The sequence below is a fragment of the Hippopotamus amphibius genome, chromosome 6 (genome assembly GCF_030028045.1).
Source record: "Hippopotamus amphibius kiboko isolate mHipAmp2 chromosome 6, mHipAmp2.hap2, whole genome shotgun sequence".
Taxonomy (NCBI): Eukaryota; Metazoa; Chordata; class Mammalia; order Artiodactyla; family Hippopotamidae; genus Hippopotamus; species Hippopotamus amphibius.
Genome location: NC_080191.1, coordinates 168,945,148 through 168,966,991, shown reverse-complemented (window position 1 = coordinate 168,966,991; position 21,844 = coordinate 168,945,148). Strand labels below are relative to the sequence as shown.

General features: G+C 50.4%; 1 protein-coding gene across 1 annotated transcript in view; it reads left to right on the top strand.

Moving 5' to 3' along the window:
- The window catches only part of XXYLT1 (xyloside xylosyltransferase 1), a 166,335-nt gene that overhangs the window by 85,857 nt on the left and 58,634 nt on the right, over positions 1-21,844 (top strand). Inside the window, exon 3 of the mRNA XM_057738755.1 lies at positions 9,203-9,335. Coding sequence (XP_057594738.1) covers positions 9,203-9,335 — 133 coding nt within the window. The remainder of the gene's footprint in view (positions 1-9,202; positions 9,336-21,844) is intronic.

Sequence of the window (21,844 nt, the reverse complement as noted above, 5' to 3'; positions counted from 1 at the left end):
CAGGAACTGCAGCAAGGGGACTTCGTGAACAGGAGAAGGAGTCTGGACACGGGTCAGATGATGTGCACTTAGTTCCTGTGTTGCCATTACTGACCACGTGACCTTAGCAAAACCTGATCTCTTTGGGCCTCTCCTTCTTCATCTGCAGAGTAGGTGGAATGAGTACTTGCCTGCTGTGGGACTACTGCTAGTTGCTGCTCTATTCACTCCTTTTTTATTTTTAACTGAATCCCATTTATTTGGGAGCAGCATTATGCCCAGTAAAAGAATATATTCCACAGCTTCCCTTGCAGCTAGGTGTGGCCATGGGACTACATTTTGTCTGGCGTGATGTAAGAAGAACTGTTAAGGACTTTCAGGAAGGTTGCTTAAAAGGTCTGCCTTATTGCAGGGGGCAAAGAGGTGGGAGGGCCTGTCCGCCTTCCTATTTTCTGTTGCCTGGAATGCAGCCACGTTGGCTGGAGCATCAGTAGCCATCTCGCACCATTAGGTGACCTTGAGGATGGAAACCAGACCCAGGACAGCAGAATGAAAAGGTAGAAAGAACCTGGACCCCTGGTAACGTCACAGAGCAGCCATCCCATCCCTGGATGGCTTAGCTATGGTCTTATGTGTGTTTAAACCATTGTTACTTTAGGTCTTCTGTTATGTGCAGTTGGACCCAACCCACACAGGTGCACCTTCCCCGTAGGGTTATTGTAAAGATTAAATGAGCTAAAGCGTGGGAAAGAGTTTTGTGAGCTGGGCATGCACTTTGAACATGTGCTGTAAAATATAAGGAGTCAGTTCTGTTGTTGTCAATGTCATCTGAGTTAAACCAAAGCGGGGAGGGCTGGCCGGGCCCAGGGGCAGGAACGTGTGTCAGGGCGAAGCTTGGGGATGAGGAACTGCAAGGCAATGGGACAAAACTTTTGTTAGTTTTCCTAATTCTGAATGGAATCTGTGGTATGGGGTAGGTTCAAATGCCAGTACAGAGGAAGAGAGTGGCTGGAAGATGGAATGAGAGAGGGCAGCTGGGATTAGAAGCAGGAGCTCCATACTTCCAGTAAAGAACCTCAGAATGAGAAATTTGCAATGTCGCGCTTTGACCGTTTGGGCAGACACATGGCAGCTGCTCTGTCGCTATTTCCAGAAAACACCTATTAATTCTGCCCAGAGAGCACTGCTTTCTACAGCTGCCATCCTCAGGGGTCTGTGAAAAAAGCCTGCTGGTGAAGAGCAGAGACCAGGCGTAGTCTCCGCGTTCCTGAGCGCAGTCAGAATGTGGTCCTGCCCCCGACAGGAAGGAGGGCGTACACATTTGGAGATAGGAAGGAAAGTCTGTAGCAGACACCAGAGGGCTATACGCTGTGGCGAGGCCAGCGGGGACCATGGACATCCATACCATAGAAGTGAAAGGAAAGGGGATGTTCTGGTATTCTGCTTTTCAAGTCTGAAGTTCAATTTCCCCTGCATATTGAACTTCATAAAGAAGAACGTGAGCTGTAATTTCATATTGGCAGTAGAAGTGAGAGGAAAATTGAGGCTGGGTGTTTTATGTGCTGTCTTCTTATATACGTTCCCTAAAGTTTTTCAGCCAAGTTTGAAATAAATTCTGTCCTATCTTCAAGGATATGATCTATACCAAGTCACAGAAGGTGCTGAGGGTGAGGGAGGAGACTCCTGTTACACTGTCGCAGAAGCAAAACCCGCGTCTTTTCGTAATACTTTGTTCTGTCCACGAAACAGGAGCTGACCGTTGTAAGGAACGTTACGGCTGAGCCTAGCTAGCACTCTGTGCCTCATTTTGAGAGGGGTGCGTAAGACTAGAAGAGAGAATTTGCTGTGTAGTTAATACATAAAACTGACTGTGGTCATTAATTTCAACCTCTTGGCCCCAAAGCCGTTCAGGGGAGCTGCTAACAGGTTGTGTAAATCACGCTCAGGAACCGCGTTTCCTTTCCCTTCCCCTCCTCCCTCGGGGAGGGGGCGGGCTGCTGCTGTGGAAGGCGTAGATTAGCCTGGGGGACTTCCTGACTGCGCTGAGCCTGCAGACCTGAGCGCTGCTGTCTCCTGGCCACCCAGGGGCCCGGAAGGCAGGGACGTGCGGGGCTGCAGAGCAGGTGTGGGGCTTCAGCACTTCCTTTCAACTTACTTCTGTGGCATGAAACCTCTTTTTCCTGAAACTTCTCCATTGGCCCTTGCTCAGTGAAAGGGAACCCCAATAGTCTTCAGGATCCTTGAGGGTGGGGGTCTTGAGGGAGGTGGCCGTGGGAGGCGGGGAAACCCCTTCTCTGCCCGAGGTGCTCTGGAGCTGTCTGGTGTTTTCGCTCTTATTGTGGCAGCATTTCTTGTTTTTAAAGATAACGGAATTTGAAAAGGGACTTTGGAGATATCCAAAGGTTTTTCTCAGAAACCTGTATCAGGCAAATCTGTGCTCGCTTTCAACGCCAACGCTTCCTTGCCAGGTTGTCCTAGACGCGTCGCCAAAACTCTCTGAGCCTCAGCTTCCTCATTGGAAGACGGGAGGTCCTCTTGCCCACCCAGCAGAGCAGAGTGAAGGCTCGTGAGCTGAGTCAGTACTTGTAAAGCCCCAGTGCGGGCCTGGCGCAGACACCTCCTCCCGGCTCTGGGGGGGAGCGTTTGGCTGTCCAGGCTGGAGGAGCCCCAGGAGTCTGAGCCCTTGGACCCTCATGTTCTGCTGCGTTCCTTCATGCCAGCTATTCCCATAGTTAGCCCGCTGCCCTGCAGCTGGGCCTTGCAGGGGGAAGGGAATGGAGAAGGAGCTCTGAAGGACAGGGAAGAGCCCAGCTGGGAGGTGACCCAAGTTCCCTGTGGGATGTGAGGACCACCCCAGCCCATGGCACCCTCGGACCCCCTTGGCGACACAGCGTGGGTCTGCACAACGCGATGGCGGGCCCTCCATCGTGCACGGCTTGAGACCCTCTGGTGGGAGAAGCCAGGCTGGTGTGGCACATGGGGGCTGTCTCCTCCCCGGTCAGGAGCCTCCTACCCTTAGAGGAAGTCTCCACCCCTTTCAGCTGCCCTTTGGCTCCTGCAGGCCAGAGGCGCTGCTGAGCCGCAGTTAAGCTCCGGAGGATGATAAAGCAGGTGGCAACATGCTGCAGTCTTGCCAAGTGGACAGTGAGAAAGCGAGCTCCCTTTCCAGGCAGCTGCTTCCAGGTCCTCAGCCTCATGATGCCCCGCGTAGCTTGGGGTTGTCATAATTTCCCTTCCTCCCAGACCCCCTCCTGGCTAGTGGAAAGCTTGGGCTGATGTTCCGAGGGGAGAGCCCTCTGATGTGTTATAAATATTTATCTTCAGGAAGCTCTGATGCTCTTTCAAAACAGAAAGGGAGAGAAGGTGCTCGCATGGTTCATCTGCCCCCAGAGAAGGCCTGTCTGCTGCCCAGGATGGGGGCCCATTGCTTACCTAAGCACGTCTTATCTCCTTGCCATTTCCTGACCTGGTATGTTTTGTGTGGTGTTGTGTGTGTTAAGATGTGTCTATTGTTTCTGGGGATAGGAGAAGGGAGGGGAGAGGAAAGGAGTTTTTTTTTTAATCCTTTTGTTTGTTTGGGGATATCCTTAATTACTCACTCTGGGTTGTAATTCCATCCATGGTCAGGTGACATGCCTTGTGGCCGACTTAATTGGAGGCTGATGAGCTGTCTGAGGCCTGTTCCCCCGGGAACGCTGACCTGGGAACCCCCCAGCTGGTTCTAGGGCTGTGGACATTGCCTTGCGCAGGGCACGTGTGCCGCACCATCGACCCCACAGCCCAGCCAGGCTGGCGTTCAGGGCCTCAGACGCAGCAGCGGGGGTGGGCTTCCTGAACCCCGAGAACGATCACACGGGCAGTCGGGAGCTTCTCGGTGCCATCCAGGACCAGGGTGGTGATGACGGTCATGGGGTCTTGAAGGTCTTGAAGGTGCATTTGGAGCCAGCACTTGGGATTTTGTCTTTCCTTTTCTGACTTGTTAGAACCAAGTGGCACTGTTTTGTTGGCCTGAAACTGGAGCACGAGGGGATGAGGTGAGCCGACCTGTCCGCTTGTGAAGAAGGCACCACAGTTTCTACTTTATCCCCTGGAGCTGAAGTGCGAGAGGAAGCACGTCTCAGACCAGAAAGCCCACCTAGGCCCTGAGCAGCTTTTCCCAGTCTAAGTTGACATACTTTAGTAGGTCTATCTTATGGTCACACATTCATCAGTCCTGTGTGACCCCTGAAGCCCCTTCTATCCCTGTAGGCAGCACTTTTTCCATCTCCTGAAATAGCCCAGGTCAGCTTGTCTGAGCTCTTGCCAAACTGTTGTCCTCCATGGAAACCAGCATTTAAAGCCCCAGCTGCTGAGCCATGAGGTGGGAATGCCGGCAGCTTTTCCAGGTTCCGTCATTTACTGAGAGGCCTGGGCAACCAGCATCAGGGAGCTGAACTCATCCGAGGAGGACGACCAGCCACAAGTGTGTTCCTTAAACACCAGGTGCGCACACAGGCCTTTTCCTAACACGTGAGCCATGCTTCCTTCTACCTGAGAACATGACACTTCAGTTCTTGTTTTTGTGATTTAAACACCTACATGGGAAGATTTTAAGTCTAAGGGGCTTGTTGGAATGCCCCTTACCCAACTAATTGGATGTAGCAGCGAACACATTCCCAGAAATGCACAGGTCTGACGGGAGCAGAGGAGGCTGGGTGTGGGGCGGACAGTGTTTGACTGCTGGCTGTCGGGGCTCTCACACCAGGCCCTGGGTTTGCATCTCCGTGGGTGGCTCCTAGGTGCTAAGTTACGTTCCTGCCTCCCTCTGAAGGTGGCACAGCTCAAAGCGTGTTCTTAGAGGAATGTAAAACTTTGTTTTTTTAACATTGCTGGCTGATAGTAATTTGAGAATACGGAGAGCCATTTTCCCATTCTAAAAGTTGCCTACAAACTTTGTGGGTCATGGAAGTCTTCTTTTCTTTGGCTACTGCCTATTAATCGTCAGGTTTACCTTTTCGTGGGATACTATGCGGATCCTCCGTGGGCTAGTTGTGTTGGGTGCCTGGCGGGTCTTGTGCACGACCCTTTGGGCCGTTACACAGTGTCTTCCGCTCCCTAGGGGCACATGGTCTGTGCTGGGAGTGTGTGGTGGCGGGGGCACTGGCTAACGTGAGAGCGTTGGCTGGGGAGTCGGCTTGGCCACTTAGCTTGGCTGTGTGATCCCTGGCCAGTCCTCCTTCTTCTTTGGTCCTCAGTTGCCCCATCTGTAAATGGGTATATTGGCCTCAGTTGTTATCAGGTTCCCTTTTCAAATTTGTTATCCTAGATCATCCTGTCCTCTACCTTTTTTTTTGCTATCTTCTCATGGGATTCCGACATGGTGGACACTTAGCCAGCCTTAGATGCAAGCCATTCTTCTGTGTTGTGTAGACAACTAGCCCTCCTTTTGCTGAAACATTCTTCCCCATGTTTTGTAGATTTCATCTCCTCTTTGCTTTGGGGGCAGTGATCTCATTCATTTATTCCTTACGTTTCAGTGGTCCTACTGCTATCATTATTAGAGCTGTCCTCCAACCAGCATCTTCTCCGGGCCATCCCCGTGGCTGCTACTTCCACATGTTACCCTGTTTCATCCTCAGAACAGCCTTTCAGCATTATGTGTAAAACCCTCCAGATGTAGTTCTCACAGAGAGATAACTATATCAAGGACCAGAGGAACAGGGCCCTTTAAAAAATCTCATCCTAATGAATTCCAGCATTCCTGGTAAGCATCGTCCTCTTTTCAGCAGCGACATTTACAACTTGGCATCTTATTTCACAATTGCATAAAAGGATAACCGTCTGGACAGGTGCCCGCATGATCGTGCAGGCTGTGCTGGGGGCTGTGGGCCTCCCTGAATAGAAGGGAGTGTCCTGCCTCAGCCTGAAAGGTGACAGCTGGGTCAGTCCTTTCACATTGGTATGAAAGGGTCACTTCACGCTGGAGCTGCTGTCTCTTTCCTTCCTAATCAGTTAACCTTGTGTGGTGAATGCCCTCTTGAAAGAAGTGCTCCCAGTCTTAAGCAAATCCTTCCTGAAAGGTGCTTTACCAATGAGGAGTTATAAAAAATATTAAAGCATCTCAAATTTCTGCGTCTAAGGGCTGTGTGTGACCTTCCCAAGTTCCCTCCCAGCCAGTCCCTGAAGGGCCGGGAAAGTGCGCAGATGTACTGAGGGGCATATTAAGATGAGGCCAGGCTCTGCCCAAATGCAGGAACTGGGTCTCTTCAGGGGAATATGATGTCCTTGAGCTCGGCCCTCTACCCAGGGCCTGTCCAGGCAGGCCAGGGAAGGAGACGTTCAGGCTGCTTCAGGCAGATTAAGTAGGATTTAGATGATCTTGAAAGACCAAAGCGTACGCATAGTGCACGGTAGGCTTTAGAGGAAGAATGACTGATCGACAGACTGAGTGGCCCCCTACCAGGAATTTCTCTAATTATAGTGAAATTACCGCTTTTATACAGAGGACTCCCCCATAATTTCCATTTTGTCAGGCTGTAGCTCTGGGTTTTGTCTGTCAAGGTCTTTGACACGTCTGTGTGCTCCCAGGCCCCCTGTATAGGTAGCATTGCAGCTAAATCCTACCTCCCTGGAGCTCCTCTCCCATCACAAGCAGAATCAGGGTTTACTGGGAGGCGTGTGCTGGGCTTTCAAGTCAAGCAGACCTGCGTTCAGATTCCAGCTTCGACACTTGCTGGTTGTGGGACCTTGGCCTATTATTTTTAACCTTTCGAAGCCCCTGGTTCTTCATCTAAACATGGGAATAACTCCACTTCATGTGGTTATGAGAAATAAAGCTATTGCCTGTGTAATAATACCAGACACTTACAACCACTCTGAGAAAGAGTGCTTCTTATGTGGCCATGGGTGATATTAGTGGAGGTACTCCCAGGGCCATGAGGATGGGCCTTCCCCTTCTTTCAGAGCCCTGACAGTGCCACAGAACTACCACCATACTTCCTTGAGGCCTCCCAGCTCCAGGTCAAGCACCCTTGTCCTCCCCACCCTCTCCGCGATGGTGTGATTTCTCTGCTTGGGATGATGGAGCGTCCTATCCCTGTTTCGTGAGAGCTCTGCTTTACCCTGTGGCAGAGCTGCCTGAGACCCTGGATGTGGGCGCTCGGGGCGCAGGAGGTGGACCGGAAGAAAGGGGAGAAGTGGCTGGAGGGGTGTGTGCGCGGCGGGGCCTCCGCAGCATGACTTCTTGATGACTGCAGCTCACGCCTGGACATGCTCTCCTAGGACACAGTGTCCTTCCCGAAGCTTCCATCGGGTTCCTTCCCTCTGCTCCCCAGGGCCACCTCTGAGAGCAGCAGGTGCGCTGAGACTCTGCCCTGTGGCCCGTCTCTCCCCTCCTTCCTGGTTTAGGGCGGCTTCTCAGGAGGCAGCCGCATCACCACCAGGGCTTCCTGGCCTGCAGGCTCCCAGCTCAGCACCGCTCCTGGTTTCTGGATGGTTGTGATTGTTGCCTTTAGTGTAAGTGGGAAGCAGCAGTATTGCTCACACGTACACGCGGGGTGGGCCGTGTGCAGGCAGGCAGGCAGGCTGCCGGGTCCACACTGGCCTGGGGCCCCTTCTCCTCCACTCCCTTCCCAAGGGGCCCGAGAAGCGGCCTGCTGGCTTCTCACTTTCTTCTGGCCCGAGCAGCTGGGTTCTCACCTACGGGCACTTTTTTCAGAAAACTCACACGGGATGTCAGCTCATGTTTTGTTTCTGCGTCACAAAGGAAAATAGAACAGAATCAGTTTTTCTGGACTCATAAGCTGTGATTTCCTCATGAGATAGTCTAGAGAATGGTCGTTGAATTCCACAAATGGTCCTGAGCGTTTGCTGAATGCCCAGCCCTGCACTGTGAGTGGATGGAGGCTGAGATGCCGAAGAGAGGGTCCCTGTCTTCAGGGGCCTCCGTGGGCAACGGGCGCCGCGCAGGGCCGGCGTGGGAGGCCGGTGGAGAGCCGGCGGGGGGGCCCGGCGTCCTGGGCGGGTGCTGCCGATGTGGCGCTGCGCCTTGCCTGCCCGGTCCCTCTCCTCCGTTCCGTCTTCCTCAGCTGCCTCAAGCTCCAGCGAGTTCCCTGCTCTCCAGACCCTGGGTTCCTGGGGCGCCTGCAGCCTGGTTGGTGTTTCCCACCTGTTCTCTCTTCTTGGCATCGCAGTCTGTGAGGCACAACACATCATGTGCACGTCAGCAAATGAAACACCTAACGTTTAGAGAAGGGAAGTGAGTCCCCCAGGATCACAGACTTAATCAGCAGCAGACCTGGAATCTGCTCTCACGTCGGCTGATTCCCAGGCCAGAGCATCTGTTAGTACCGGGTACTTGCTCTTTCTCCTTCGTCCCTTAACCCCGAGCGGCCCCTCTTCCACGTCACGTCGGCACTACCCCCGACCCCCACCCCGCCCCCGTTTTCAGTGGCCTCCGTGTCCCTCCCTGCGGGCGGGGCCCCATCAGCCTGCTGTCTGGTCCCCTGCCGGCACCCCTGGCCTGGGAGCTCGACAGGCTTGTTGGATGAAGGATGGAGAATGAACTCAGCGCCTCTCTTCTCTCTTCTTGGCCCTGAGTCATCTGGGGGCCGCAGAAGCAAAAGCTCTTAGGAGCCAGGTGCTTGTGAGAGTCAGTGTCTAATGATAGCTCAGTTAGTCTTTCAGACAGTGGATTAAAAACATGACAGTATCTGAGGTCTTTTAGCGGTTTCTCTCTGGGGCAGCATCCTAAATCCACACATATCTAGGTTTGCAGAAATATACAGTAATTAGAACCTGAAGCAACAGTGACTTCTGTGGGTCTTTTACCACCTGTGCCCCAAAGAGAAACACCTCTATTCTTTGAGTTTTCGGTAAGGTGTCCATGTACTGTATCATCTACATCAGATACAGTTGAAATGAAATGATGCCCTGTTGACAGTTACACCAGGACAGTGGCCTAAACTGGAGGATCTGGTTGCTTAGTTCTACAGAAAACGTATGTCTGCAATTGGAAGGAAACCGACGGGGCAGTTGTTCTCTATTTTAAAGCTTCTAGCTGGGGGGGAGGGGGGGGGGTTGCTGGTAGATGAAGGGCCTGTGTTTCCAGCAGGGTCGTTGCATGATTTGGTGACAGCAAGAGTAATCCAGTACCCTCTTCTGCACCTTCCACTTCATTTTCTGTCAGTGACGGAGCCTCCCAGGATGCGTGTCTTTCTCATTACCGCGTTGCTCTTTCCTCCAGAGATCCTGCGGATAATTCAGCTGGACCTAGACCTAAAGTACGAGACCAACATCCGGGAGTTGTTTGAGGAGTTTGACAACTTTCTACCAGGCGCCGTCATCGGCATCGCGAGGGAGATGCAGCCCGTGTACAGGTATGTGGCAGCAGCGGGCCAGCGGCCGCCGGGACCGCTCCCCGCCCACCGCGCCCCCGCCCCCCTCAGCAGGCTGGGGTCGATCGGTCTGCAGTCTTTCTGCGCTGAATGTCTCAGGGACGCATCTGTAGTTATTGCTTTTTTTTTTTTTTTTTTTGGGGGGGGTACACCAAGTTCAATCATCTGTTTTTATACACATATCCCCGTATTCCCTCCCTCCCTCGACTCCCCCCCACCCTCCCTCGAGTCCCCCCCACCCTCCCCGCCCCAGTCCTCTAGGGCATCTTCCATCCTCGAGTTGGACTCCCTTTATTATACAACAACTTCCCACTGGCTGTCTATTTAACAGTTGGTACTGTATATATGTCTGTGCTAGTTACTAGTACGGGCAGGTGGGTCTGTACTGAAACCGTAGATGCTACCTCATTCATTTGTCAGAGTTGGTGACATTTTTTCCTTGTGGAAAGCCCAGCCATTTGGGTTGTTGGTTCTGGTTCAGCTCAGAATTTTAAAATCTTGGGCTTTGTCTTAGGAGGTATCAAGATACAGCTTTAACTTGCTAGTCTGGTGATGAACTAGGTTTTCTTGGCCTTGAGTCACCGTGACCCTTCCTCTGTATAAGTGGAGTGGGTTTATCAGTGTCTCTCGTGGAGGGAGAGGCAGCATGACACAGATTGGCGTCACCTGGTGAAAAGCGCGTTCTCGTGCTGCAGTGTTTCCTTATCAGGGGTGCAGCTTAAAGGAACTCCAGCACCCGAGGACCGGGAGACATGTTCAAGAGTGTTCATCGTGGCATTGTTTAGTAGCCCAAACTGAAAACAACCTGAGTGCTCACAGACAGCAGAATGGATAAAATTAATATATTCATCTAACTGAGTAAATATAAAAATATAAAAATGAGCAGATGGGTAGCTACGTACCCTAATAGGCAGAATGGAAATATAATCGTGAGGGCTATATACACAGGTGGTAAACATCATAAGGAAAACCAAGGAAATGACGGTTCCCAAAGCCAGCACGACAGTGGCCTCTGGAGGCGTGGCGGGGAGCACGGACGTGGTGGGGATCGCTTCTGGAGGGCTGCGGCGCTCCCGTGCTCCACTTGAGGAGCTGTGCGTGTGTTTGCATGTGCTCCTTTGTATGTGATATATATCTTACAATTTAAAGAAATCAGAAAAGGAAAGGAAAAGCAGAAGCACCTGTAGGTTTTTGTGAACAACGAGGCCCATGGCCCTGGGTACAGAGAGTTCCTTGTTGCTGGTTCTTCCTCCTCCGGGCAGAGCCATCGCTCACCCAGAGCCTGGAGCTGGGATGTCACTGCCCCCTGGGCTGGTCCGCCCTTGGTTCTCAGTGCAGACCCTCATGCTGGCTCTCTGGGCATTCTCAGGGCTAGGCCCAGTCTTTGGAGAGCTGCAGGGCACATGCAACGAGGGACTCAAGAACACGCATTTCCTCTAAGAGGAGAGTGACAGCCTCAGCTTGGTGGTAGTTATTTGCAAAACCAAGATCACATAGCAGGAAATTCCTGCAAGGCCTCTGAGTGAGTTGGTAACTCCTGGGCCTGGTGGGCTCTTCTCCCTTACGTAATCCTCTCGCAAGTTGCTCCAGAGTCACAGAGTAGAGCCCCTTACTCTGCTGTGCATGGGGAAGAGAGATGGTGTGGGCACACACCTGCCCTTGTACCCATAGCAGCCTTCCCGCCTCATTCCCTCACCTTCAGAAAGGTGTATCTTATGTCTGGGGTCATTGATTTAACAAGGGGAGGAGGTGAAAGGAGCACTGAACTGAGAGTCTGCTGTCCTGTGTGCTGGTCCCAGCCCGGCCCCCACGCTTGGGCCCCCCGCCCGAGGATGGGAGCAGCTGGGCTCCGAGGCCTCCCTCCTGCAGCCCCGACACGCGTGCTCCCGGCCCTTCCAGCCCTCGCCGTTTCCCCGTCGTCTTTCCTCGTCTGCTGCTGAGCTCCTCGCGGCTCCGTAGGGCCTGTGAGGTCATCAGACCAGCCTGACGGTTAAGGGCAGTTGGAGCCCTGAGGCCTTCAACCCCTGGTTTGGCATCTTCTCATGTAATATAAATAGAAACATGATCACACTTAATGTAAATGGTATTGGCCAGAATTTGTTTTCTGTACGTTAAGGATTTCACAAACAGTGAAACAAATCCATCTAATTGGCCTTTTCAAAAGAAATCTCAGAAAGATTTTAGATCCAGAATGAAATTGTGTTTTTCTCACCTTCAGAATCTTTAATTATCATTCTGTATAATGAGACGGATGAGACCCCTGCAGCAGGGCTGCTGGGAGAATCCAAAAAATGCCCTGTTTGTAGGGCTTGCACCCTCAGAATCAGCAGAAATCAGACGTCCTTTACGTGTTCTTCCCCCCTTGCATCCCCCTCCCGCTGAAATGCTTCTGAAGACCTCTCTCATAATTCAGTCTGCAGATGCCTGCCCTGTGCGAATCGGAACCTCACCGGCTCCGGGTCGTGGCCTCTGGACATCTGCCTTCTGTCTCGTGCTGGGGCTGGGAACACTTGGTGCTGGCGGGGACAGGAAACAGAGTGTGGCTTTTTGCTGTCTTCCACCAGAAAACTGGAGACTCCAGAGGCCCAAAAGATCACGTGTCCGTGGTCTGCCACGTTGGGGTCCGCGCCTGGGTGTGTGTGTTTGCGGGGCGCGGCTGGGGAGTGAACAGGGCCTGAGCGAGGGCAGGCAGAGCCCCACCTCCCCGGCCTTGGCCATCGCAGTCGCTGGTGGGGAATCCCTGCGGCCGTCTGCCCACCTCCGTGGGCACCCGCCCCTCCCCCAGGAACTGGCAGTGGGGCCCGACTGCCACGTGGCCTCCCTGAGTATGGACTGTGAGGCGGGCAAGGTTTTTATCATAAACAGACTCTGCTAGTATCTGTGAAAAGAATGGAGCACGTAGAAACCAGACAGCACGAAAGCAAAACTGGACTGGCGGACAGAGCACGTTCTGATCTGGAAATTCACTAAGCAGCAGTAAATCTAGACCTTCTCAGCTGTGTTATTTTTATAGTCACTTGTCTGACAGTTACTGTACTGCAGAAAAGGCCCATATTAAGTCATATTTATGGTTGTTTCCCTTTGATGGTGTGCCATGAATGTTAGACACTTGAGGGGCTGGAGGAGAAGGTATTTTGCACTGTCCTTTTGACAAATAGCTTTTTAAAAAATAATCTCTCCTCCCCTGCCCCCCCCCCCAAAAAAAAAAACCCAACAAAACATAACACCCCATCAGCTGTTTTCAGGAAAATGATGGCTCGTGGGATGCTAGCATAGTGATAGAGGAGCTTCTCTTCCTCTTGGGTCCCTGTAAGATTTTGTCGAGTCAAATATCTCATGACCTTCCTCATCTGAAAATTGGGGAGCAGTCGTCTTGGGTGGAACGTTGTCCTTCCTGTCTTGACTCTTTCTCTGCCTCTTTGTCAGGGAACTATGGTTAGTTGGGATAAGTGGCCAAAAGGAGAGAAGGGTCTAGTGCTTTCTCTGCGAATAGAATGCTCTCCGTAAATAGACAACTGTATTTTGCAAATGTGTTAGTCTAGGATGCCATTTAGAATGTACTTCCTTACGAACGTATTGGCCAAGTAAAGAGAACTGTTGGACTCGCTTTGTGTACAGCCTATAAAAATTACAAGGGTGTATCAGCAGGCAGAGCAGCCGTGTGTAGCAAGCGGTGCTCAGGTTACACTCAGAAGCCGTGGGTATGGTCCTGCCTTTCACAGATTACTCATGGGACACTTTGCAAGTCAGTGAATTCTCTGGCCTTCTGTGTTTTCCTCTGTAAGTGGGGATAAATATGTCTAATACGCAGAATTACTAGGACAGTCAAATGAAGTAATGCACATGAACGTTTCCGGTGTGAAAGAGACTCTCAGTGAAGAGCGTTTCTTCCCTCCCTTCCTCCCCCCCCTTAATCATCACACTTGCATTTGCGTTTTCCTTTCCAGCTGATTTGTTGTTCTGTATACCTCTGACTACCCCATACCCAGCCATACAGGGTAGCAGGTAAAATTCAAGACACTAAGTTAAATCGAATTTCAGATAAACAACAAATACACAAAACAAGTATTTGTTGTTTATCTGAAATTTAAATTTAACTGGGTATCCTGTTGAGTTCCTTCCTTCCTCCCTCCCTTCCTTCCTTCCCTCCTCCTGCTCTCTCTTTCTTTCTTTTTGCTAAATCTGGCGCGTCCACCCCTACCCAAGTTTAAACCCTCCCTTTTTAGCAGAAGACAGTGAGCTGGCTTTTCCATAAGATTCCTGAGTGAGCAGGAACAAAGGGTATGGAAGTGGAGCTTGTGAGGGAAACAGGCAAGAGGGTGGGAGGGTGAGAGGCAGCCCTCCACGTCTCGGTGAGGCCCCAGGCCTGAGGTTCGCCGGCCCTCTGCGGCAGCCAGGGCCCAGGCTGTGGCCTGGCTTGTTCAGGCGGCCCCTGGGGCTAGGAAGCCTGGCAGTGGCTTAGCTTCAGGCCACAAGGCTCCTGCTGAGCCTGGAATGGGTGGGTGAGTGGGAGAGTGTGTGTGTGTGTGTGTGTGTGTGTGTGTGTATGTGTATGTGTGTTGAGGAGCTGGTTGCAGCCGTTGGTCATGGTCACTCTGTCTTGAAGCTGGCCACCGGAGGAGCTGCTGAATGGCAGCTTTGTTGGTGGGGGCCACGGGCTTCCGGTTCATTCTCTCTTGGCTCCAAAGGCTTGGCTTCCTGCTGGTTTGAGCCCAAGCCCACCGTGAGGTGGAAGCAGCAGGCTAATCCTGTCAGCTGCTGCTAACGCCACCGGGCAGGAATTTGCTTTTGTGGTAAATATTTTAATAGTATCCACTCGTCTACCTTTTTAGGTCACATGCTTTTTATTGATAGAATTTGTGCCAGCCTAACCTCTTTCCAGATGCTTGGAATAAAAATGTCCAGCTTTTTTTTTTTTTATAAATTTATTTTATTTATTTATTGGCTGTGTTGGGTCTTCATTGCTGCACACGGGCTTTCTCTAGTTGCTGTGAGCGGGGGCTACTCTTCATTATGGTGCGCAGGCTCCTCATGGTGGTGGCTTCTCTTGTTGTGGAGCACGGGCCCTAGGCACGTGGGCTTCAATAGTTGTGGCACATGGGCTCAGTAGTTATGGCTCACGGGCTCTAGAGCACAGGCTCAATAGTTGTGGCGCACGGGCTTCGTTGCTCCGTGGCATGTGGAATCTTCCCAGGGCAGGGCTTGAACCCATGTCCCATGCATTGGCAAGTGGATTCTTTACCACTGCGCCACCTAGGAAGTCCTGTCCAGCTTATTTGCAGGCCTCTTTATCCCATTCCTAAGACTGGAGAAGGTCTCTGAGGGATGTTGGGAAGGAAGTAAGGACTAGTACAGGAGTAGGAGGGGAGGAAGTGGACTGATAGCACTCTGCCACTCGTGGCTGTGTGACCTTGGGCAAGTTTCTTGACCACTCTGAGCTTCAGTTTCTTTAGCTGAGACCTGGAGATTATAGCACTGTGCAATACTGTATATGGTGGAGTTGACTGGAGGCTAAATTAGATAGTGTGCCTGGCACAGACTAGCACTTCCTATTGGTGGTAGCAATTTTATCCTGTCCTACTCAGCCACTTAGTTCTGTGACCTTAGGGAAGTCACTTAACCTCTGAGCTTCATTTTCCTCATGGTATGTAAAACTGGAGCAACTGATAACTTGGCATAATTAGTGCTGATATTTTGGCTTCTCAGCATTTGAACCCCTTCCCTATGTTTGAGGAATTTCCTGCCATATAAGCCTGCCTCCCTTTATGGGAGGCATAAGGGCTGGAGACTCTCTTTCCTGGACTCCTTGCAGCTGGGGAGTGGTGCTATGTTCCCCTCCTTCCCTCCCTCCCCAGAGGAAAGCACCAGCAGGGATTTAGTATCTATGCAGACTGGTTTTATACTGCTACTATATACCCTAAGCAATATAAGGTATTTGCAGAACAGAAAGTGACAGTATTACAAGGAGAAAACAATGAGTCAACAATAATGCAGTGAAATTTTAACATGCCTCTATCAGAAACCAGGAGCTCAAAGAGGCGGAAGGTATTCGCACAGAGGATTGGGAGGGTGCGGGGGGTGTGAGGAGGACAGACTGTGCCTGAGACAGGCACCCGTCCCGTTTCATACCGCAAACCTGGCTGAGGGCCTGGGGGATTTCAGGCCCTACAGAGTGTGAACTTCTGCCCACTGCCTGCTTCCGGACTCCAGCTCTTGGCTCTAGTGGTTTCTGGTCCATGGAGGTGTTCATCTCATTTTTCACCCCTTACTGTTTCCCTTCCTCTGCTGCATTCCTCGAATTAAAAAATTATTATATGAGTAATACATTTTCATTAAAAATTCAAACAGTATACAGGGATTATTATTTTTCCAGAAATTTTCTACAGATTTATCAGTTGTGTGTGTATGTGTATAAGTGGACTCATACTTTATATACCCTTGTGCATCCTTTTCTATTCACTAAACAGTATATCTTGGCCATCCTTATACCTAACTCAGTATTCCTTTATTAAACATTGCTAGTCTCCCAATATAATTTTTTTTTTATGTTTTATGTTGGAAAACTTTCAACATAGAGGGAGACAGAATCATGTAGTACTCTGGGTGCTTCAGTCTTATAATATTCACGGGGCTTCAGTAATTACCAACCCTGGGGCAGCCATCTTTACCCCATCCACTTTTCCTCTTACCCCCTCCCCACTCACCCCTTATTTTGAAGCAAACCTGGATAGCATTTCATTTCATTGGTAAACGTCATTTTAAATCTGTCATTTAAAAAAAAAAACAATTCTGTGTGCTTGTTTCTGGGTTTGGAGCTGAGAGATTGTGTGAACTCATGGTGTCATTTTTGTCTTCAGCTTCCTCAGTCTGAAATCAGTTTGCATGAGGGAGGAAAACAGACGTGGCTCTAACATCTAACCAAGCGGCATTTTCCATCCCTCTCCAGATTGTCGTATGTTAATGTAGCAGTCGCGTGTGGAGGGTTTTATGGCCCGATATAAATTCAGGTCCGTTGTTCACCAGGCGTGAAGCTCTGCCTTTTAAGATAGCCCTGCCACCGCCATCGTTTCAGGATGAGTAAGCGTAGGACTTGGAGATGAGAGGTAGTAGATTTTCTGCTTCTGTTGACACCTGAGGATCAACTTCTTGGCTCTTGTTCTTGTGTTTTTTTAAAAAAATTAACCAAGATTGAACCTGTCAGTTTCTGTTAGAGTTATATCTGAGTAAAGAGAGAAAAGCCTGCCCGCTTTTAAAATAGTGACTGAAAGAGAAGCCCCATATTCCTTCATCCCTGGGAGTTAGAAGACAGGGCTGACTGCTTTTGGGGAGCCCGTGTGAGCTGCAGGCCGTGGGTGGCCCCTCCAGGAATCACTAATAAAAGGGGAGAGAAATACCTGCCCTGTGGTGGAGATAAAAATATCTATTATAAAATTATTATTTTTTTAATGACACCGCTGGGAAAAAGCTGTGTACAGACAACCTGAGTGGAGTTGTCTTACTGTTAATGTAACCGTTTCCTCTCTGATGGCCGTGCCCCCCGAGGGAGCTGTGAGCATCTGCTGTCAGCTGATGGCCCTGGGAGTCAGGGAGGCTCCCAAAGGCCCAGCACTCAGACTGAGATGAGGTCCTAGTGGGCACCATGTGAGGGGCTTCCATTCTCTGAAAACACAACTCATTTCAGCTCTTCTGTCATCCCGTGTATTATGACTCCTCTGGCACTACCGAATCAGCAAGATCCACGGCTGGTACCTGATGCAGAGGCCACTGGGAGAATGAGTGAGGAAACAAAGGAGCAGATGGGGCGGGACCAGGTTGCAGCCTCACTTCAGGGTGTGCAGACCGGGTGCCAGGCACGTAGTAGATGTTGACTGAATACGTGAACGGACCATTGTTTAATCAGAGGGCACTTCCTTACTTAACAGCGAGTCAGCCAGCTGTGAAGCAAGGGTCTGTAATCCTATCACTGGTGTTTTTATAGAAATTGCTTTCACGTTTTTCTTTTTAAAGACAATCCATGGGAAACTGTTATTTTCAATTTTTATTGGGTTCATCATGTGTGAACCACAAGATTTGGCATTTTGAGGAATTACGAGGTAGAACACGTGGTTCCTGCTTTCAAGGAGATTACAATGCGAGGGAGGTAGGGCGGATGAAATTCAGTAAAGACACAAATGCCAAAGATGCAAACATCAAGTCAGGGCTGCTGTTTAGAGCTTTCCCTTGGACGAGCCACAAAGACGTTTTGCTGTAGGGACTGGGAACTTCACTGTGTGGCCCACGTCATCCTCAGTTTAATATTCTGCCTTCAGAATTTCTAAGAGAGAGGGAGCGAGCGAGAGTGTGTGTGTGTGTGTGATGCTTTTGTCTTTCTTCTGAAGGGTCTCTTGGAAGGGCGCTGGGATTTGCTGTGCGTGTATAGCCTCCAGGAAGCGTGCTTAGGATGGACCTGGCCCCGCTGGGTGAGAGAACTCATCCAGTGGGCTTTTGCTGTGAGCCTGGCTGAGTAAGAGAGAGAACTAGACTGTTCTCCAAGAGCTGGCAGCCTAGCTGGCGAGACTGCACCCTGGATGGCTCCACTAAGGGCTGGGCCTGGGCAGGTGCTCCAGTGGAGGCCCAGCAAAGGATGACAGGCCCTGCAGAACGGTCCATTTTTTGCATTACAACTTGTTTCTTTTGCCAAATAAACATCGTGTTGAGAGAACCTCATTTGTAATCTAGGCAGCAAAAAAGACTTATCTGTAAGCATCTTTCTGGGGAAAAAAGGCAAAATAGCATAGTTGAATCACAGTGACATATGTACAAGAGGGACTTTCTGTGACAAACAGTGTGTGAAAAGGGCCGAGCTAGGCATGACTGACTCCACATGAGGGGAATTTCAGTATGGCTCCACGGCCACTTGGGTACACATTTCGGCCACATGACTGTGTTTCTGCAGGTGATTAAGTGAAATGAGTATTCAGTCCCCAGGCCCTCTGCCTCTAGGTTAGTTGCAGAATTGATATTGCAGAAATATCGATTTAAAGAGCTTTTTAAACTGGCCTTGAGTTTGAAATAGGCGCCTTACCTCCCACTCCTGTGCTGGGCGACGTCCTTAAACAAGCCATTTACTGTTGATCGTAGAGTATTCCTACGAGCTTCTGTTTGGAGGTGGCAGAACTGACCCCCCACGTCAAGGAGCTGCTCATAGGAGCACTCTGATCCAGGGACCTGGTCATCCCCGCGTGCCCGTCTTTGAGACTTTTCTGTCACTCTTTGTAAAAGGAGATGCGCGTGTAGAACCAGAATTGCTGCCTCTGTGTACGAACCTGCCCGTCCGTGCCTCTGCAGATGAGCGCTCATTCTGAGGCTTGCTGGTCCTGGGGGGCTTTCAGAGGCGTGAGGTTGTGGAGGAGCTCGTGGGGTCTCGTTACTGTGCGGCAGCGTGGAGTGAGTGCCAGTGCACTTGGGTACTTCTCTGGTTCCCCTTGATCCCCTGTGACCCTGTGAGGAGACACTGCCTCCTTAATAAAATGAAGCCCAGTGTCTGCCCAGAGTGTAAGCGAGGCAACCCTTTCCCTAACTGCTAGGACCGTCTTACCTTGTTGGACCCAAGAATCATGAGCTTGGAACTGTGAAGAAGGCAGTAAAATTGTAGTGCTCTAACTTGGCTCAGCAGTGAACAAGATTTTCCTGTTCCTAATAATGTAACTGAAGTTCATTGGTATTCAGCTCTCAGCCTGGAACATAGTGTCTAAGCAAGGTAAAAGCAAAAAGGTGAATCATATTTTTTAGAAGGAATGGAGCAGAGGAGAGGCGTCCGTATTTCTTCTGCCTCTTCCTTCCTGCCAAGATGTCAGCAGGGTTTGGGAAGAGTACGGCGTGATCTTGGTCCTCAGACCACCTCTCTACTGACACCGCATGTCTTTTCAGCTGCTGTCAAAGGCTAAAGGCATCGTACAGATGATCAAGCAACACATTTTGCATAAAAGGAGCAGAGAGAGCCTTTGCGGCCTTGCTGGTGCGGAGGGGACGGAAAGAGCCAGAACCTGGGAGAGATGTGTGGGTAGATGGAATATCTGGATTAGCTGTGAGGATAGGTGCCCACCAGGCACTGCACAGCCCAGAGCAGAGGAGCCCCAGTCTCCAGTCCCTGTGCCACGTCACATTCAGGGTCAGATAGCTGAGTGGTTTTTTATTTTAAAAAGTGTAAAATGAGAGGACATGTGTTTAGGTTCTCAAAAAAAAGGGTCATCCAGTGAATATAACATCTTGCAAAAGGCACACAGATCATTTGTGATTTAGGAACTCAGGACCCAGCCTGTAGCAGTTCAATTTTAGGTAAATGCCTTTAGGAAATAATACAAGTTTTTGAAGATTTAAAAATGGATTGTGACAGAGAAGGAAAGAGAGCAGTGGATTGAAAATCCATCTATGCCCTACTCCTTAACTGGTGTTTTTGATGATCTTGTTTATTTTGCATGAATATGGGCCCTGTGTTGCCAGGTGTTTTGATTTTTTTTTTTCAAGAGAAGCCAGAAATTTGTCATTAATGTAAAACTCCTGATTTTAAAATAGTGGCAATTAAGCAAACAGTCTACTGGCCGAACAAAACAAAATGGTACACCAGATTAAGCCCAAGAACTGCCAGTTTGAGACTTTGAGTCTGAAAGTTCACTGAGGCAAAAAATTGACCAAATGCCTCTTCCAGTTGGCCTGGACCTTCTGAAGGCTTTGGTTGTCGGCTGGTCCTTGAAGTCTGATGACAAAAGTTTTTGGGTGCTCAAACTTTTTCTCAAATGTTTTCTCCCTTTACTCAAAATAGTTGATTTTTATTGGTAACTTAAAATTCCATCTAATGATTTTCTAACCTCACACTTACCTAATCATGAAATGCCAAGACTAATCATAATTCTTGTCCAGAAATGTAATTTGGGAAGAAAATGAAAAGATCCCCAGACTTACCATTTATCAGAGTGGGCAGCTACTTTAATGTGTGTGCGAACATCTTCAAACTACTCTCCGTGTCTGAAGGTGCTTTTAGGAGCTTGAAGGTGTAGGTGGGGAGGAGAGGAGGAGAGAAGCCCGAGGCAGAAGGGAAGGAGGAGAGGCCTGGCGTCACACGGCAGCTGTACGTTCCCGGCGGCTCATCCACCACCCTGTCTCTTCGGTGCTGCCTCGTGAGCAAGCCAGGGAAGCGCTGACCCCCAGAGACCCCAGCCCCCAGGCCTTGCTGTCTGTACAGACGCGGGAGTGAGGATACTGGAATGTTGTCAGCACGCACAGAGTGGCCTCCTCGACGGCCCAGCTGGAGACTCTTCTCCCTGGTCTTAGTCACGAAGAGTCTGATTTCTCCCAGATAATGAATTGGTTTCCCCTTCCGTACAGCTACGCAGATGTCCTTTTTTTTCAGTTGACGAACAGAAATCTTAGAGCCAAACTTGGGTACACCCGTAGCAAGCTTGTGGCTCTCTATAGGATGCCTTCTGGTATCTTTGCTAGCAAAGATAAACCCTTCTGGAACTAAATGGGGCGTGTGTGTGTAAAGTTTAAAGGCAAGGAGAGAAGGAGGGAAGGAAGCGGGATGCAGTCTGGATCCGTCTCCGCTGTCTGGGTCTGCCTGCCTGTTGTAATTAAAGATAAACATCGTGAGAAATAGTCCTGGAGGAGGTGCAGCGTGGGTGCGGTGGCCATTTAATTTCCCCATTAATTTATTGTTGAAACTAGAACACGTTGAGAGTGAAGAGGGGATGCTGTTAATACTCACGCCAGGACCACAGGGGTAAACCAGGTCTGTCCTGGGCTAGGGTTAGGGTCAGGGTCAGGGTCAGGGTTAGGGCCAGGGCTAGGGTTAGGATTAGGGCCAGGGTTAGGGTTAGGGTTGGGTTAGGGTAGGGTTAGGCTAGGGTCGGTTTAGGTTAGGGCTAGGGTTACGTTAGCGCCAGGGTTAGAGTTAGGGTTAGGGCCAGGGTTAGAGTTAGGACCTGGGTTAGGGTTAGGATTAGAGTTTGGGCCAGAGTTAGGGTTGGGGTTGGGTTATGGTAGGGTTAGGGTTGGGTTATGGTAGGGTTAGTGTAGGGTTAGGGTTAGGACCCGAGGTTGTGTCATCCCCCTGGCTCGAGGAGACAGAGCCGGGAAGGGCAGACGGGAGAAGACTGGGCCGGGGATGAGGCAGGCTTCGGAAGCTGCCAGAGGCTGAGATACTTAGGATCACAAATAATGCTGCGATTAGCGGTGTATCTGGACTCATCTGTTAGAACCAGGAAGGGGATGTTGTGCCGTTCTTGGGCTGGAATGTGACTTTTGACTGGATTTCCAAGGTGAAGAGTAAAAGCAGCCCGGCTCTGTGAATGCGTCTTTTCCCCCACTCTCCTGTTTTTCTGTGTCAGCGAAGGAGCTTCGTTTTGCCCAGGACGGAATGGGAAAATTGGGCTTCTCTTTGGGTTGGTGCAGACACTACGTAGACACTAACTTGAGAACTAACTGTTGGGATTTGGCCATAATTCCACATGGAG